At 39.7% G+C, this 19,439-nt stretch overlaps 1 protein-coding gene across 3 annotated transcripts in view; it reads left to right on the top strand.

Moving 5' to 3' along the window:
* The window catches only part of mtss1 (MTSS I-BAR domain containing 1), a 69,295-nt gene that overhangs the window by 29,281 nt on the left and 20,575 nt on the right, over positions 1 to 19,439 (top strand). For all 3 annotated transcript variants that reach the window (XM_046076358.1, XM_046076356.1, XM_046076357.1), the window contains exons 5-7: positions 9,439 to 9,523; positions 11,524 to 11,615; positions 11,709 to 11,783. In XM_046076358.1, coding sequence (XP_045932314.1) covers positions 9,439 to 9,523; positions 11,524 to 11,615; positions 11,709 to 11,783 — 252 coding nt within the window. The remainder of the gene's footprint in view (positions 1 to 9,438; positions 9,524 to 11,523; positions 11,616 to 11,708; positions 11,784 to 19,439) is intronic.

Genomic DNA, 19,439 nt, shown 5'->3' with positions numbered 1-19,439 from the left:
CCATTCTATTTTTCTATGTGTTGTGTTGGATCAGTAAAGTCTGTCTTATCTTATCATGTGACATCTTATCTGATCTGCTTCTTGTGTCTTGTTTGAACAACTTGAGTATCTGATATCATGGATCATCCCATTGGTTTTAAAAAGCTCCAATGCTCAGCCTGCGCTGAGAGACGAGTGTTAAACAGGAGTTCTTTGGTAGAAATCCGTTTTGATTCCTATGGTTTAGCTCTACTTGGTCCTGGTCCTTGGTCCTTAACCCTTCCTGGCTCTGCAGTGGACACACAGCCATTTGTTAGCAGTTAGCTCAGTGGGGGATCTGTGCGATATGACAATAGAAAAATGTCTGTTGCTTATGCAAATTAATTATGCTCTATCATTTATTTTGTTGTCACAATTTCCACACTTTACTGTAATATTTTCGTGAAGGGATGACACTTTGCACTGTGGTGGTTAGTTTTAAGTTGAATATTTGACATCTGTCGAATATCCAACTCAAAACTAACTTCACCGTGGTCCGGTCTTCCACATTTGCCGGTGTTGTGGGGAAGAAATTTACTTTAAGAATAAACAAACGTGCTGGAGAGTGAAGTTAACGCTGAACTGGGTAATGCTGAACAGGAGGACAGGAGGAAGTCTGTTGTATGGACGAGCCACACAACACTACATGATGTGAGTCTCAGGTTACGTTAAATGACTCACCCACACACATTCAGCTTACATTATAGTTAACCAAGACATGCTAGTGTTGTGACGTTAGCTAGGATAGCAGGATAATTTAAGTTTCGCTGTCTGGAGCTGCTGTGCTGCTCTGGGTTGTGTGTTTGACAGCTGCCTCCCTCTCTTTGGAAACCTATACCTGTGCGGCTGACTTGCAGACTGAGTAGTGCTCAAATTTGTTTGTGTTCTCTCAAATCGTTTGTCGTCAATATACTTCAATGCTGCTCCTCCTCCGTTCTCTCACTCAGCTTCTTCAGCCTGTCAGCTGCTGAGTGTGAGGGAGAGGGACAAAAGAAAAATGGAACAGCTAACTTTAAGAAGGGCACTAATTACCTCTATTCTACTACACACACACAGTTACACTTTTGTACAGTACACTGCATTGACAAGTCTTGTCAGCATGTAAAAACACTTAATTCTTTCTCCCTTTCAGCCCCTCATAACACCCGCAGGGGACACTCTCTGGTGTGTGGGGGGGTGTGTGTGTCAGAACCGGTCTGGTGGGTGTGGGGGTGTGTGGGTGGGTGTGTGTGTGTGTTTTAAGGTTGGTTGTGATTGTAATGCCATGTGATCTTAGAGGTGGGAAATGCTGTTTGTCAATGCACAGTGGTACTACACACCTGGTGTGGGAGTTTCTCTGTGAGGGAACCTGCCAGAACGTATTTCGGTGTCAACTGACTTTAACTGTCGTTTATCAGTGTGCATGCCTTGTAGACACTGACAGCTGCCTTGTGATCTGTCAACACTTGTAACATCAGGAACTGAACTCAGGTGCAACAATTGAGAATCATTGAATAAATGGGTTGGCACCTCACTATATGTCAGACCTCTTACAAGTTTACACCCCCTCAAGGTCACTTAGGTCTACTGATCACTTCTGCTTATCGCTCCAAAAACCAGGGGTGACCGGGCTTTTTCAGCAGGAGCCCCTAAACTATTGAAAGAGCTACCTCCACAGGTCAAAATGGCCCCTACCCTTGAATCTTTTAAATCCCTTCTGAAAACTCACTCAGCTATGTGGTCTTCTGTTGTTTTTATGTGTTCTGTGTGTTTTATGTTTTATTTCTTGTGCGGCGCTCTGCAAACCTGTGTTTTTTTAAAAATGGATTGGATTGGAATAAAAACACTTGTCATTTAGATATATATTAAAGCCAGTGCACACTTTGACGCAACCAAAACGCTAAAACTTTATGGGCGTAATTAAGTCTTAGACACAAATGGACACTGCCTTGTTTTTCCTGTTGCACACCTGTTTTAGAAATGGAGTTTTCAGTGATGATGATATTTAGATTATGAGAAAAAAAATTGCGGTAGGATCGTTTTTAATTGTTTACAGTTACACTAAATCTTTGTTGTGTGTGTGTATATATGTAAAAACAAGTTTCTTTCCCATCCTTGTCATCCACCTTTTTTGTGATGGCCTTTGTTGTTATGGGTGCCTTTTAGCCTGTGGTGATAACTCTGATAATTCACTAAATCAGATATGGCTGAGGTAGGTAGAGAAAGGTTGACAAACTTATGCTCTTACTTATATTACTTTACATTTACTAATATTATTCTCATAACATCATAAAATAGACATGGATATTATTATTCAGATGCTCATTTCTGAAAGCAAAAGTTTTTTTTGATCATGCAAAGTTACATCTTTGGTGTGTCAGTAGATCTTGATCTGAAAGTTTAAAGGTCTTTCAAAGCTGGCACAACAGTTGGCATTGATTTTGTTTGAGGCATACATTAATGCTTGTACTATTGTGCTGTCATTGTTTTGCAAAATTTTAAGACGACCTGTCAACTCAGATTCCTCAACTCTATAGGGAAAGCACGTAACTGCAAAGATGGTTATCCTGCTCGTCCCACTAGAAAGCCAATCTTCTGCCTTTAACAGCCGACGCGGAAAACATATTTCAGCCTATCGTGTGGTTCCACTGACGTAAGGGTCTACTATGTAGGCGTCACTATTACCACACGTGCATAATAGAAGTAAAACTGGTGGGGAAAATGCAGTTTCAACCTTATTTTGGATTTTAAGCAATCAGATTTTACTGGTGATTCTATGCATGCAGTTAAGTCCCACTGACCAGTGAAAGTGCAGTTATGACTCTCTCCATATTCATGCAGGTAGTGGCCTGTTCTTGTTAGCCAGAAATAACTGCTGGAGGCGTTACCAAGATGACTACTGCTGAGTTTCTACTTTTCTAGAGCATTGACTGTAATTGTACTGACTTAATATATTTAAAACACTCAAAACTAGATAACTAATGTCTGTAGATAATTGCAGAAGTCAGTGATAATGTTCAGGAGTGATGACTGGATCGGTATTGGGAGTTAAAACGTGGCATAAGTCTTGACACAATCAGCTGATTTTTAAAGCAGGTTCCTCTTGTCTCTCCTCTGGTGATTCCCACATGACTGTTTTCCCCAGCAACCAAGGAACAGTTGACGTCTTTGGCATCATGGGGCTTTCAAAGAACACACACATACACACTCGGATCACAAGACGACCCACTGAGTGCTGAATAGTTGTAATTTCCTACGGTTGACTTTGCAATCCAAAACACATGCACAGAGGCAAGAAGACAGTTTGCTCCGTCCCGACTGACTGGTCAATTGGTCAGTTAATCAATAACAGGATCAATTTGAAGATTGAGTTGGGGGCTGTTGAGGTTAATGACTGGAGTTGTCATGGCAGCCAGTCTAATTCTGATGCAGGATGGAGTCGATATAATAGTTTTTAAGAGTAGTACTTGCACACAACTTCCAACGTTTCAGTCCAGACTGGATGTTTGAATGTGACCATCAGGTAGACAAACGGGTAGATTGAGAGGAAAAGAGAACGCAGTAAAGTAGTCTTTGTGGTACAACCTGGAAGCAACAGGAATTAACACACACACACACTCACACACGCTTTTCTGAAAGGATCGCATTATGAGCTGTGAGGAGGAGAGTGAAGCTGGAAAATCTGGGTTTAGTAGGAGGGTGAACAGTTCTCTCTCTGTCTCTCTGGCGTTGTGTCTTTGGAAAAGGAGGGAAATTGTAAATGACTGGAGCAGGTTTATATTTTCCTCTTCCTTTTTTTCCACCCAGAGGAGTTTGACTGATGTTAGTCGAATCATTCACATTTCAGATGATTAGCACATCTTAAAAAAGAGTTTACAAAGTAGGCTTGGTTGGTGTTACGTTATACCAAGGTATTTAGACATCCACGGAAGGAATGAGGTCAAAAATACAGACGCTCCTCTTTCTTTCAAACTGTTAAGAAGATCGTTTTGAGCTGATGTATTGTAGTGTTGGCCCTTAACGTAGGCGTGTGATGTTGCATAAAACTGTCTGACAATGAGATAACCCCTTTCACTTATCCAGCAGTTGGTAAACAATGCAGAACAGCTTTAGCTGCAGCCTTTATTCCCTGGCAAACTGCAGCCTACACTGTGCATTTACTGATAAACATTTCCTCATTTTCCTCACTATGCACACAAAAATGATAGCAAGTGATGGGGATAATGTTATAAGGCTAGTAAACAAGAAAAATGCCTCTGCGCCTGTTTGGGAGAATTTTGTATTTAGCCCTGATGCTAAAGGTGAGCCAGCCAAGACGGATGGAGTTGCATGCATTTCATCTCCATTCAGCCCGCTGATGTGTTGAGTCCTCCAGCAAGAATCTATGGAAGGAGGTCCATAAAGAAATGTTTTTCCCAGTTTATTGTGGAAGAACTTATCCCATCCTACTGAACTGGAACGCTGATTGCAAACCAGACCTTACCTCCCAACAGCAATGTTGGACCTTTCTCGTGCTATTGTGGCTGAATGGGAACAAATCTCTGCAGCCAGAAAGTCTTCTAAAAAGACACAAGGCTTTTTGAGCAGCAGGGTACCCTGGGGAGAGTTTTACCACTAGTAGTGCAATGGGGCAGTGTTTTGTATTTTTGTGCATAAGCTTGTGGAAGCCTGTGCACGATCACACTGGAGACATGAGACATTCCTGATGATTGTTTCACAGTTGATGGTAATGTGCCAAAGAAAGGTACTGTTGCAAGCAAAATACAAGGAAGAAGAAGACTGCTAGTTATCAAACATGGAAGGAAACAATGCAGGTTTTGCATATGTTTTGTGAGGATGGAAATGCAGTTAAACACGTAGTTTATGATCTACGTAGTTTAGGATCTACGTCTTTTGGTGAGAAACGCATAGGCCATAGTTCAGAAGTGAAATGTTCACCTGTCACACATGTGGGTGTAATGTTCAGGTGTCTGCATACTCTACACACCAAAAAAAGTGTGCTTTATTTCACACTTCTCTTTTGTTTATGTACTGATAACCTAAGAACCTAAACAGATCATTCATTTAGCTTTTGCAGAGCCATGAATCAACAACACAGTGAAACCAGAACAAAACAAAATGTGAGAATCAAAAACAAACTTGCTCCCACACGGATTCTGTCTGATCTCGTTAGGTTACATTTTTTCTCTGAAGTCATCTCTGGTCGACTCTGAGCTCGATTAGACATGTCTGAACACAAACTCAGCCTACAGCCTACAACGCCTACAGTGTTTAGCACCTGGCTGCAACACCCACACACACACACACACACACACACACACACACACACACACACACACACACACACACACACACACACACACACACACACACACACACACACACACACACAGTCACACACACACACACAGTCACACGTGTTGTAATTCATGGGTTGCTAAATAAGCATATTTACGCCATTAAACAGGGCTTGGCAGTATTTTGTGATACTGATTGTATAATGCTGGCTTCAATGAAAATGATGTAATATTTAGCCGTAATGAATTTGTTGAGTTAACCAAATGTACACGTTATACCTTGAAAATTAAAGGATAATTGTGGTGTATTACAAGTAGGGTTTTATTATTGCAGGTGGTTTGTTTTTATTGTAAGTCATGGTGTTAGTGATCGTTTTAGTGTCTTATTACTTAACATTCATCACAGTTTCCAGACCCACCTCCTACTTTAACTTTGACTAGGTCAAAGCGAGCATTATTACCAACATCTTACTTTCACTTTGACTCCCAAGTAGATGATCTAGAAAAACTGTTAGTTAGTTTCCAGCCTGTCTGATCGTGTTTCTTGGGGGGGGGGGGGGACATTGCCATGTTGCACAATGTTATCACACCGTTATCACACCTGACAGACTGAGGAAAAGTTAAAGGTTAGGGCTGAATATGAAATAGTTTCATAATTGCAGGAATATGACCTGACTTTTTTTCAATACTTAAATGTGTGAAGAATATGAATCTGACAAGAGATTTAAAACCTTTCAGTTAAGATACACATTTGAATCGGTGCCCAAACCAGCTAGAAACTTGTGAGAATAATATCTGGCTCTTTAGCGACTAGCATGTCAGCTTTGTGTTAGTGTGAGTTTGCCACTGCTGCAACAATCCATTGTCAATATAAAAATATTTATTAGAGCATCTTTTAAGAAAGGTTTCTTGATTTGATGTTTTGAATGTCACACAGCGTCGTTGTTATGGAAAGAACTTTACTGTCAACTGAAATAATCTCTCATGTTTTTAATTAAATAAAAACAAAAAACCTTTAACCAGACAGGATTTAACACACACGTTTTAAAAATGCTGCATTTGAAACTTCTACTTTGGTTACATTAAGATAATGTCAGTGTCTTCAAGACTTGAATGTTCTGAGCTCAGAGCAGTGACATGGAGGGGAAGGCAAATAAAACAAACACCTCACCACACCTTAATGTTTAACCCACGCCTCATACCTGAGAGCGTGTGTGTGTGTGTGTGTGTGTGTGTGTGTGTACCCATCCACCTGCTGCCACGTTTCTGCTCATGTTTGTATGTGTGGCAGTTAATGTTTTGTTTCTGAGCAGTCATGGCATAACAGGGGAGGATGGAGAGGGAGAGAGAGGCAGAGGTACAGATGCAGGACAATGAAGGAAAGATGGATAAGAAACAGGAATGAGAGATTGAAGAGAGGATGGATAGTGGTGGATGGAGGCCAGACTTTAAGTTTGTGGGAACAAAGGAATGGAGAGAAAAAGGAGGAGAGCTGCTGCTTAAATACATGGAGGAGGGAGGGATGGAGTGCTTCAAACTTGTGTCAGTCCAGCTTCATTTCCTGTTAGTGAACAACACCTGAGCTTTCTCTGTGATTGTTCTTTATTTTACATAACTCAGCAGTGACTCAGCGTTGCAGCCTGCGTGCGAGAGAGAGAGACTGCCTGTTTCCTCTCTGTGCAACTCTCAGATTTAGATATTCAAATGTGATCTCAGTCAGTGTGAACTCGCACACTTTAGACTCTTCAGTGTAAATCTGCTTTGTCACTTAGCTCGATTCTGTGATGGAACAGAGTGATGTGGATAAAATCAAATGTCACTCTGTGGTAATCATATTAATAATTTCCAGTCTAGGACTCCAACTAAAGATTATGAACTTTATTGGTTAATCTGCTAATTAGTTAGTTTAAGTGGGCGATATCTGCAAAATTGGCATCGGACGATGTCTACAGTGAAACATCTGGATTGACGATGACATCGGGGGGGGTGTGGAGTCAGTGGTTGTCTTATAAAGGCATATGTTTCCCACATAGATTTCACTTGATAAAAAAGTTGGTATTATGTTACAAGCAGTGTTGGGCAAGTGGCTCAGAAATTGTAATAAGTTACTAGTTAATATTATTTTACTTATTGCTGGGTGATAAAAGTAACTAACTCGTTACAATGCACCTTACGTTACTATATTACTTTACTACAACACCCCCCAAACAAAGCAGGCGTTCCTGACTCCCGACAACAGTGTTCTTTGTATTTTCGACTGTCACACAATAATGGCAGTAACGTTACTTACAGCTGTCAAAATAACACCTCTCTAGCTTGTTCTCCATTTGTCCTTGTAGCTCTCTGGCTAACAGCTGACTTGAACAACATAAGGTCCGGTGCCGCTGACCTGCAGCACAGTCCCGCATTCATGTCAAGGGTCGTGCGTTCACTGACGCTGTATCTGAGCATTGCTTGGATTTGTAAGTTACTGTAATGATATTACTGTTTTGGAAATAGTAATCCGTTACATTGCTAGTTAATGGGAAAAGTAATATTATTGCAGTAACGCGCTACTGAGTAACACGTTACTGCCCAACACTGGTTACAAGACGCCGATATGGTGGATATTGACCCGGTAAAGCAACGGTGAACTCAGGAGTGCAGAATTTGGTTTTGATCGTTTGATAGGATACATCGTTAACAAGCCAGCATGATGCAGGCAGCATAAAAGCACTGACACACAATTTACATACACAGATAAATGTACAAATTATTTATGCTATGTTCCACTTCTCATACTTATTTGTGATCCTTTCTGTGCATATTTTGGATTTGCACTTTACTTTTTGTATTCATGATACTTGATGAGACTAGTGGGAATCTCTAGGCTCCTCACGATTAGATTTGGATTCAGAGGGCTATGATGCAATAATAAAAACTTTATCGATGTATATACATCAATATATTGTATTTCTCTACATGATTTCAAATGATTGACTTTTCTGCATCAAAATATAATCATTCATTCCAAGCTACCCTTTAATACTCTCTGGTAAAATGACTTGCATTGTGTACATTTGTTTTTTTTCATCTTGCTGATCTTCTCACATTTTGTTAATTTGTTCATTTGCACTACTTTGTCTCACAGCATTTCACTCTGGGGATAAATAAAATTCTATTTTCTCTTATCTTAAAAGTAAAAGTCTGTTTATTTCTCTCAAAGACGCTAAAATGTTTTGATTATTCTGTTAGATTTACCTGTAAATGACACATTTCGCATGTAAATATGTAAACAGTACTACACGATACATACATAGAAATTATTATTGTGTGTGTTTGTGAGAGAAGAAAGAGGTTCCCACTGTGGGAGTAATCCTTCTGTCAACATTCATATTTCCTTCCAAATGTTGCACAAATCTGAATAAATTAAAGTTGGCAACAACTTTATATGAACCGTATTCCGTTACATTAATTGTTTAATAACACATCCATAGTTCCTATTAGCCTGTAAATCATCTTATTACTGCTTCCTACTTCGACTGGACTATAAATATCTCACAGACAAAAATTTTCCCAGCAAATGACTGTCTGACCAGGAGTGCAGTATCTTTAGTCATACTGTGATTAAATGGGACAAACTAATCAGAAGTGAGCCAGTATGAGAAAGGAAAAGTCCAGCCCTACCTCTGACCTAGTTTGGCTTTAACAGTAGTAGTAGTGGCATTAATATTCTCTGAGTGGACTGCAGGAAATAAAACTGTGTGAGAGAAACTTAATATTGTTCCATCGAATTAACAGCGGCTGATTGTGAAAAGAGCTGGTCTCTTTCTTAAATAATTTATTAACAAAATGACACACACGCACACTACAGCACTCATAAGATACACGCTGGTTGTAGTCTCATCGCTTAAAGTGAATGAGAAGTAGCCCCATGCTTACTGTTTCCTTACAGTGTGAACAGTTTCTATTATAATTTAAAATTAAAGTTATGTTTACCCAGCCTCTTAAAGACGAATACATGTGCTAAAGCGTGTTATGTCATCAGCTGGCATTTTATTTTGTAGTATCAATGCTCCAAACAGAGCTTTATTTTGAAACATCATCAGTTTATTTTTCAAAATAAAACTCATCTGATTGTTGTGGGGTTGTTTTTGTTTTCCAGGTGCCACCAAAGACATCGGCTCAGCACTAACCAGGATGTGTATGAGACACCGCAGCATTGAGTCCAAACTCAAACTGTTCACCACGTAAGACACATGCACACGCACACTGTAGCATCGCATGTGTTATTTACTAGGGAGTGATGACAGGTGGGAGGACATGTGAAGGTATGAATGATGGTGTGCTGGCAACTACTTCTGACAGTATGGGAACTAGATGCTAATTTCTCTGAACTGACATAATGCTCATACGCGTGACAGCCAGAAAAGCGTGTGTGTTAGAGAGAGCAGGAGTTGCTTGTTGTCCTGATTTCACCCGTCATTACTGTCACTGTTGCAACCCAACAGCCGTTTCTCTGTCATAACTGTCTGATTTGATTAGAGAAGCTGTCAGATGATGCACACACACACACACACAACGTAAAGCTTTTAACTTTAACAGTTAACTTTTATGAACCGAAAACACAGACAACACTCACACACACAGACAGGCTAGATAAATTTAGCGCAGTTGAAAAAGCTTATTTAATTGCGCTTCTTAAATGTACACCATGCAGTGCATAAGAGTTACCTCTATCCTGATTGACAGGTTACTGTGGTAGCGACTTGGTAATCACAAGGTTGCCACGCCCTAAAGCATACCCTGCTTTATCATCTATTTTACTCTAAATGGGACCATGGGATCATGCTGTCTTAAAACCAAAAGTTCAGACCATAGACTCATTAGGAAAGTATTTGCTGAGGAAATTAATCAATTGAGAAGTATGGTAATTTTCTTATAGACTCTAATGCAATCGGACTTCTTTTTGTAGCCTGTGGAGTCGCCCCCTGCTGGCCATTAGAAAGGATGCAGGTTTTAGGCACTGAAGCATTGGCTTCACTTTTCAGACCTGGAGGTTGCCACTTGGTAAAGACCAAAGAAACAAGAGCTAAAACAACGAGTGTTGGACTTAGATCCATCAGGTAACACAATCACGACTCCAAATGAATTATAATGTTGCTCTGTAACTGCAACTTCAGTGGCTCATTTGTTAGCTCCGACGCCTCACAGCAAGAAGGTCCTGGGTTTGTTCCCGGTTTGGAAATGTCTGTGTGGAGTCTCCCTGTGTTTCCTCCAAGACACTGGCTTAGAACTGGAGTTGGTCCAGTGGCTGATGGGTTAAATGCAGAGGATTTCACAATGTGTTGTACTGTGATATCAACTTAAAAAACTATCATAACTTGTTGCCGCTGCCCACAAGTGGACAAATAAATCTCTTTAAGATTAAGGTTCATAGAAATGTTGGAGGGGATGATAAACATATGTTACTGATTTGGAAATGAAAAGCTAAATGCATGTTCAGGTTATTACCCTGACGGTCTGTTATAGACAGAGAGTAGCCCCTCTACTCCCTGCTTTGACTTTGACCTCCTGTACACTTACAGCAGCCACACACACGTATTGTGCAATTGTCTGTTGACTTTCTAAGAATTGATTTATATTTGATGTGTTAAACAGGGACATATGGACTAAGATGTACAAAACATTTCTTATCATGACTGCTTGTGTTGCTTCACTTCTCGTACTTGTAAAGCTGTGTTTGGTGCTTCCACATATCAGCAGTGAAACTAGTGTGTAAAAGCATCTAATGTTGCCATTGCTGATGATCAAAACTACAAGACCCAGTTTTAAAGAAAAACCTCTCATGGTATAAGCTGCATTGATTAGCCGATTGACAGTAAATTATTTATGACACTTTTTTGTTAATCAATTAATTGTTCAGGTCATTTTATTAAGCAGAAAAGTCAAACATTCTCTTCTTTCAGCTCTCAGATGAGGGGATTTGCTACTTCTGTTTTTATATGATTGTGAATTTAATATCTTTTCAGTTTACTTTAATCAGTCGGACTAAACAAGACATTTAAAGATGTCAGATTCGACAAAATTGGGACATTAGGACTTGCAGTTTTTACTGTTTTCTAATATTAATAAACTAAATTAGTGAATTTGAAAAATTTTAAATAAAAAAAAATTATTATTCCTACCCCACCCACATGATAGAGTTGAACGCAGCGATTGAGTGAGACTTTTAATCTTTTTCTCTCAGAGCTCTCTCAGAAAGTCTTATCACACCATTGGAGTTGAAGATGGAAGAGTGGAAAAAAGTGGCCAGTCAGCTGGACAAAGACCATGCTAAAGGTATGCTAACATGCTCACACACACACACACACACACCTCTGAACAGACACAAACCATCCTTCACTGCCGGCATATTCTTATTTGTTTTTTTAGAGTACAAGAAGGCCAGAGCTGACATCAAGAAGAAATCGTCAGACACCATCAAACTGCAGAAGAAGGTGAAGAAAGGTAAGAAGGGCGCTGGTCAGCTCCAACATCATCTTCATCTCACAACCAGCAGGTTTTCAGCAGCACTGAAATGAACACTGCAACAATAAAATTGTCTGTGAAGTTATGTTATCACGCAGTCCAAAGCAAAAAGAAGGTAAAGAATGGCATGAGTGGAGCAGAGCGTGTTTACGTCGGAAGAAGAAGAAGCCACCTGCTGGATATTTAAACCATCTTTCACAGAGAGAGATAATCCTCTACAGTAAACGCGAGGAGTCTGTTTTGATCCTGCCCTCATTGTGCTGAGATAAGTGTTTTCAGATCTCCGCTGTGTTATGTTATAATCTGCCTCCTGCCAGTCACCTGACACCCAGAGGGAAGAAATAATCCCTCAGAAACATGTTTCTTTGCCAACACAACTGCCACATCCATGTTTTATGTGGTCTTGTGTTTAAGCCAGAAAAGTAGGTAAATTCTTTCTGTTTGACTTTGTTTTTTTACGGATCCCATTTGGCACATTGGAGATCAAAACCTAAGCTTACCCTGCCAGTATAATTAAAAAAAAAGAGTAATGTTACAGATTATTTTTATCCGATTAGTGTTAAATATTCTACTTTATTTTTTTAACTTCGGGGGTTCAGAGTCTTTAACATCCCTACTCCAGTAGAGGATTTGTCAAATTCAGGGTTAGTATAACAAAGTGATCAAACAATGGGGTTGACAGATAACAACAGATAACGGGATGGGAAAGAAGACCTGATGACAGATATACCTTAAATCAATACCCCAACAGCCAATCACATGTTTGTCAGTACAGATTGTCTGCCTACAGATAGTTTATAGAGTATTTGTAACATTTAAACAGTTTATCAGTTGAGATTAAACAGTTTAGCTGATTCACAAATAAACCGTTTTCTGATATCACACCTCTGTGGTTAAGGCTCGATTAGGGCTAATGTTAGTGTATTCATTATAAGATTATAGTATAGGCTGCTATATAGCTTAAAACTAGTACAATAATAATTCCAGTTGGCCAAAACGGCGGTTTAATTTTTGTGAGTTGTTTTTATACATTAAAATAACAATAATAATAATGCATTACATTTATATAGCGCTTTATCATGGAAACATGGAAAGAGCTTCACAGTGAAGTGGGGGGGGGGCTCACCTCAACCACCAGGAGAGAACTGGAACAGGTGAGCGTCACTTAGAGCCCAGAGAACCTGATATGGAGAGGGTAGAGGAGAGTACACAAAAAAAGTCCTGGGATGCCAAAAAGTAAAATGTAGTACTGACCCACTGCAAGCACAAACAAATTAAAGCCCAGAAACTTTAAGCAATGGCCATGAGTCACCCATCCTGGAGGACAATGATGATGATGAATTTGACCTAGTTCCCCACAGTGTTGCCAGAACAATTATCACAATGGCTTTTATATTGTGAGAAATAACAGGAAGTCATCTCTCCCATTAGCTCTAGCTTGGAAGCGGAGCGTTCAGGTGCAGTCAAAACCAACGTAGCACCTGGTTAATAAATCCAGAATTCGTATTTAAGTTTATATTCTGCTTGCTCAACTGATGAATTGCTTTTGAACACATTCGGAGAGGATTTGAAATTCTGCCCCCCCCAAATCTGATCATTTTGGCGCTCGCTAAGACCTTTTTAAACTCTGCTCAACCTGTCGTGCTTTGGGACTTAACTCTTGAGTTCATAGCAAACGCTTGAGGCTAATGACTTGTAAAACAATGAGTTTGTCCCACTGCTATTATTTGAACAGGTTTCAGATGGTTGTCTTGTTCAAGACAGAAGTAGGTGTCACTATTTTATGTTAATACACTCAAATTATCTGTTGTTTTTTAATTGTGGAACTGAAATATGAATTGAAGATGCTGATATCTGAGTATTTCTCTTTATCTTTGATGATTCATTACTGAATTCAGACCGTCTGAGCAGCTTCTGTGCTGTGAGGCCTGTAGTGAAGTCTGTTGCACTCTTGGCAGGCACCTGGGCCACACCTTTCCCCTCCATCAAAGCGACATGCCCAGTGGTTGCCATGGTTGCACCTGGCCTCACCTCGATAAAGACTGCAGATGGCCATATATGGTAGAAATAGAACGGAAACGCCCAAACGCGTGCAGAGACACACATGCATGCATAAATACACACACCCCACAATCAAAATGAAACTTTGAGGGCTTTATACAAATATCCTCTTCAGTCCTCCCTCTCGACAAATCCAATACGCAAATGTGCAGACACTGAAATAGTCCGTACACGTATCACACACACACAGACACACAGTCTCAGTGCAGGCCCGCCCATGGTAAACAGAGGGATGTCTGATGTGGGTTTAACATCTCTGAACATGTTTTCTGCTACGTGCCTCATTTTTTCTCTTTCTGACCCTTTTACTGTCTTTTTTTTTTCTCTCAGTTCAGTCATCACAACTTTTTAGCACAAACTAACCAGAACAGTTTTAAGGCATTTAAACGTTAAAAAAAAAGCGTATGGAAAAGTTTTTTTGCAACTTGGATGTTGGATGAAAACACTGTACTCAATAAATGGACTGAAATGTGAATGGCAGTTGTAGCGTCTGCTGTTATGTGGAACAAGTTTCCTTTAACTGTGTGTGAAAAGTAAAACGATGCTGATAGGTCAATAAACAAACAGTTAGACAATCTGATCCACAGATTGAGGTAATCTAAACGATTTTATTTGTAGGTAAAAGTTGAAGCATTAGGTGGATCTGTAAACTGTAATGGATGTTTACATTGGACTTTTGGAGTAATCATTTTACAGTCTTATTAGGTTGTAACCTGTTCCCAGCTGTTATCTTAGTATTACTACTCAGACAACTTAAGATAAATACAGAGGTTGTAAAAAAACCCAGAAATATTCAAATCAAAGAATGTTCTGATTATATGTCCACCATCTACAAGGACTGTAAAACTCAGAGACAACAAGTAAGCAAAAGAAATGCAAAGACAGCGACGTATCCACAGCTCTACATGTTGTCGCCACAAAATTGACACAACACACACACACACGCGCGCGCACACACACGCACACACACGCACACACACGCACACGCCTATAAGAAGACTACTTTTTCCTCCGCAGTGTAGCAAAACTGTTTCTGTACACTCACCAATCGAGGCTTCACATTGTAATTATCCCTGCTGTACACTGCTGTGTGTAGACACCATATAATAACTAAGGACAGACAGAAGGACCAAACTGCTGTAGCTGGTTAAAGAAAACTTCCCTCACTGAAAGCCCATTTTTATCAGCTGGTGACTGTTTATTAACTTTTTGTTGTCTTGTGGTATCTGAATCTCCAAGCTCTTTTCTCAGTTCACTTGAGTTCATTCTCCTTTTGTTGGACTGTTGCAAAAACATATATAGTGTAATAGAGTTTGAATGAAAATGAAAAACCTCATAACCGTAAACATCTGTTCCATCGCTAATCATTTCATGTGATTGTGTGTGCGCTCTGTCATTATGTGGTGCGTAACCACTTCAGATAGGGAATCTCCAAATGTTTAGAAAGAGAGAGAGGCGTCATGGGAGGAGAGTCAAGGTAATAGAAACCAAGACATAAAGGTGCTATTGGTTTTTGCATTTGTCACACACACTGTTACTTTTTCAAATAACATAATTTGAATTCATGTAAAATAACATATGACATAAATTCAAAAAAGACTTTTGCATCCTAACCCTAACGTTAACACTGCCATATAGTCGCTGAGACGAATGGACTGAAGGCTGCACATACACTGCAAACACTTAAAAGATGCTACAGCCACATGCAAATTATACACATAGGAGCTTTAATAAAATATATTCAATACAATAATCAGAAATGATTGACATGTTCTGCTTAGCAATCTATAATTCCCGTCACCCTTGTGTTCAATAAGATTCCTTTTATTGTCATTCAGTAAAACCCAAAAATATGTGAAGCATGAACGAAATTACAGCATGTCTTAAACATACAGGTAAAAAACACGGTACTAAATAAAATAGAACTCCAAGAAAAAATATATATTGATACCAGATAACATCAGCCTCCCTGTACACACACACACATTTGTGATGTATATGACTTGCATAAATAAATAATATTGCACATTTTCATGATAAAGCACAGTTGTGTGTTGGTGCGTTGTTGTGTTCTGGTCTGTTTGCAGTTCTGCAACGTAGGCTGTGGTATCTCCTGCCTCAAGGCAAGAGGGAGAACAGGCTGTGACAAGGGTGAGTGCAGTCACTCAGGAGGCTAGTGACTTTGGTCAGTAGACCCTTTTGGGCCAGATCCTCAATAGGTGTCAGTGTGGCCCCAATTGTCCTTTCTGCTGACCTCACTACTCTCCTCAGGGCCTTTATGTCTGAGGTGTTTGAGCTCTCATGCTAGAGAGAGATGCTACTGGTTAAAATGCTCGCTATGGTGCCCTTATAGAAAGTGGTGAGAGTAGTTGGAGTGAGGTAACCGCAGGAAATGTAGACACTGGTGAGCCTTTTCCATTGGTGTTATATATAGGTTTACTTGTTATTGAAGTTGTTGTATATTTATGTAGACTTTATTTCCCCCCGCTATTACTTGATCCATTAATCTTTACCCGTGTCATTATAAAGTCAAAGAGCCATGCAGTCTTCTATTCTAATGTTTATAATAATGTAACAGCATCTTTTTTTTGCCTGCAAACATTGAAAACTCCATCTTCACTGTAAATATGATGGTTTACACCAAACACTACATACCACTAGATTACTAGGTGGGAGGAGTAGTAGTAATATTAGTAGTTGTACTTGATTTTCTCTGGAAAAAGACAAATAACCATTCCTGCAATGAACACTGGGGCCTAAATCAACTAAAACTCAAAAGGTTGCTCTACTGTTAAAGAAGTGGTATTTTGCTCATTTTCAGGTTCAAAATCTTAATCAGGGGTTGTTCCAGAACAGGTTTTTTCCAAATTTTCCAAAAGCACCATATTTTTGTCATACTGCACATTGCTGCAGCTCCTCTTTTTACCCCGTGTTGAAAGCTTCGTTTTAGCTTTGGAGTGATACATCTTGTCTCTACATGATCTTTGTTGGGAGTTGCACATGCACTGTTCCTAGTTAAGGACTACTAGCCAATCAGAAGCAGAGAAGGGCGGGTCAGCGAGAAACCGGTAAATGGCTTTGTTTCAGCTGTACATGTTGCCGACCAGCTTGGCAACATAGACTGGAGCAAGAGTTTCAGAGTGGTGACTTATTAATCTGTAACAAATATATATTTCATCCATAACGTTTAACTGAGCTCTGTCTCTACATCACAGTAACAACTTTGTCCATTGACTGCTTGGAGGGTAGCTAGTGTTTGGAAGGGAGAGGGGTGCTGCAGCTCAGTGTTTTTCCTCTGGTGTTTTTGAAGGCATGTCGGACTAGCTGTTTGGCGAGCGTTATATGAGGCGCATTCAGCTTTCATCCCTATGTAGTCCACGGCTGGACTACAAACAAGCTGTTCAAGCAGTTCAGAGTTTTCTGTGGGAGATGGGAACTCCCTTTGGGCTGGACTTTGGGCTTTTTCACTTTGCAAACCTTCTCCATGTGGCTTCACAGAGAGGAGGAGGATGACAAGACGAGGATGGAGGGAGGGGTTGAAGTCATCCTCTCCATGACTCCACAGCGGTTACTGTGGTTAGAAAGATAGGAGGAGAAAGATTGAGTGAGAAGAGGAGAGTTTTTTTATATGTATGAGACAAAATGAGATATAAAGGGAAACCCCAACACCAAGCATAGGGGAATAAAGGAAAGAATAAGGAGGTTAAAGAAGGGATGGGTGGATGATGTGATTATCTTATTCTCAAGTGGTTGTTTAAAAAAAGGGGGAGGGGGGTGATGGAGGGAAGAAATGTATGGCCCTTAAGTGGAGAGAAACATGAAACAAACAGGAGAGGAATAAGGGAATGTAGTCGATAGGAAGAAAGGGGTTGAGGATGTTGAACAAGGAAGAGTGAAAGGATGACGAGGAGAAGTTGAGTGACAGAACTTTTCTTCTCTCAAAATAGAGAATTTGAAGGACAAAGATGTTGAGAAAGAAAGTTTGGAAGAAGTCGAGCGAAGACGAGAAGAAGAAAAGAGAAGAGGGTAAAAAGTTATTGTAGAAGAAGGTTAAGATAAGTAGAGCAGCTGAAAGATGAAAAGAATATTTTGCAGGAGGACGAAAGACAGAAGTGTAAGGTGGAGAGAGGTGAAGGGAAGAGGTTAAAGGAGGTGAAATGGGTCAAATGTTCTCATGTTTCTCATTCTCTGCGTTTTTTGCACGTCTTGACCTGTTTCCACAGAAACCCATTTATTACCTGAACTAAAGTACATAACCACCTGTCTGACATTTATGACATTATGAGTGTGTGACGCAGATGATCTACACTGTTGAATGAATAAGGCTTTGAAAGCGGCTTAAATTTAGACTGTCACAGTGAGAGCTCTGCTATTTGGGAAAATTAGTCATCATGATTAAAAATATTCTGTAAATTGCAGGAATCAGAAGAAAGCACATTAAATATCACCGCAGCAGTTGTTTCATTACAAACATCCCTAAATGTCATATTTTCTATATAAAGCTGCATTTTGTGTCAGCAATTAGGATTTTTAATATTGTTAAAATCAGCCAAACTTCTATGAATTATGTATTATCTGACAGGTATGTTTTCCTGTCTGTGTGTGGACAAACATTTAGACCAAAACTCTCCCTGAAACCCAGGTGAACATCATTTGTTAGCAATAATACATTTATTTATATATATATTCAGCATATTTGTGCTAATTATGTTCAAAATGTATAGTTTATTTACCTCAAGACAAGAATAGGTATCAATTGTGTTCTATTTAACTTAAGAATAATTGTTCAAACTACATTGAATAATTGAAATGAAGTATAGTGGAGCAGATCAGGTAACTTCCTAACCTCTGTCTAACCCCTGTAGTTGTGTGTATGAACACAACATGAACTGGGTGATTGTTGGATTCCCTCTGAGACCACATGCTGAAGAAGACTGCGGTCATCATCTGAAGCATCTGTAGGAGCTTTAGACGGAAATACCCACCGACCAACACATAATCTCTCAGAATAATCTCTCTGAGCAGCTTGTTATCACTGTTGGTGATTCCTCATTTAACCCAGCCTGAGGCTAACAGCTAGTAGTGTGGGTGAGGAATGCTAACAACTTGGTTCATGGCTAAAGACTGCAACTAATGAGGTACTGAGGGGTTTTAACTGTTCTACTCTTTGTGCCTCAAGTCAAATGCAGTCGCTCTGTGACGATCTTAAAACCAGCAGTGTGTTGTCAGTCTATCTCTAAGTATATTCTGACTTCTCAACTGTGTATAAATCTTTAAAAACCAGCTCACAAATGTAGAGTTTTATGTTTAAATAACATTTACAAAACAGCTATAAAAAATTTCCCGTTTGTAGGGACTATTTTGGCACAGAGTAGTAATATCAGGCTTTGAATACACACAATACTTTGTAGGAAGTTCACTTTTTGTTTGTTTGTTTCATGGACATTTGTTGACAAGCATACAATGTGAATCAGACCTTGACTTCAAGTTCTCAGTTTGAATAAACAAAAGAGGGAGACCTGTGTAATTAGCATGAGTAGCGAGCCGCCAGGGTTAAATGGACATATATAACAA

This window comes from Micropterus dolomieu, linkage group LG18 (assembly GCF_021292245.1).
Source record: "Micropterus dolomieu isolate WLL.071019.BEF.003 ecotype Adirondacks linkage group LG18, ASM2129224v1, whole genome shotgun sequence".
Lineage (NCBI taxonomy): Eukaryota > Metazoa > Chordata > Actinopteri > Centrarchiformes > Centrarchidae > Micropterus > Micropterus dolomieu.
This window is presented reverse-complemented; position numbering and strand designations above follow the sequence as displayed.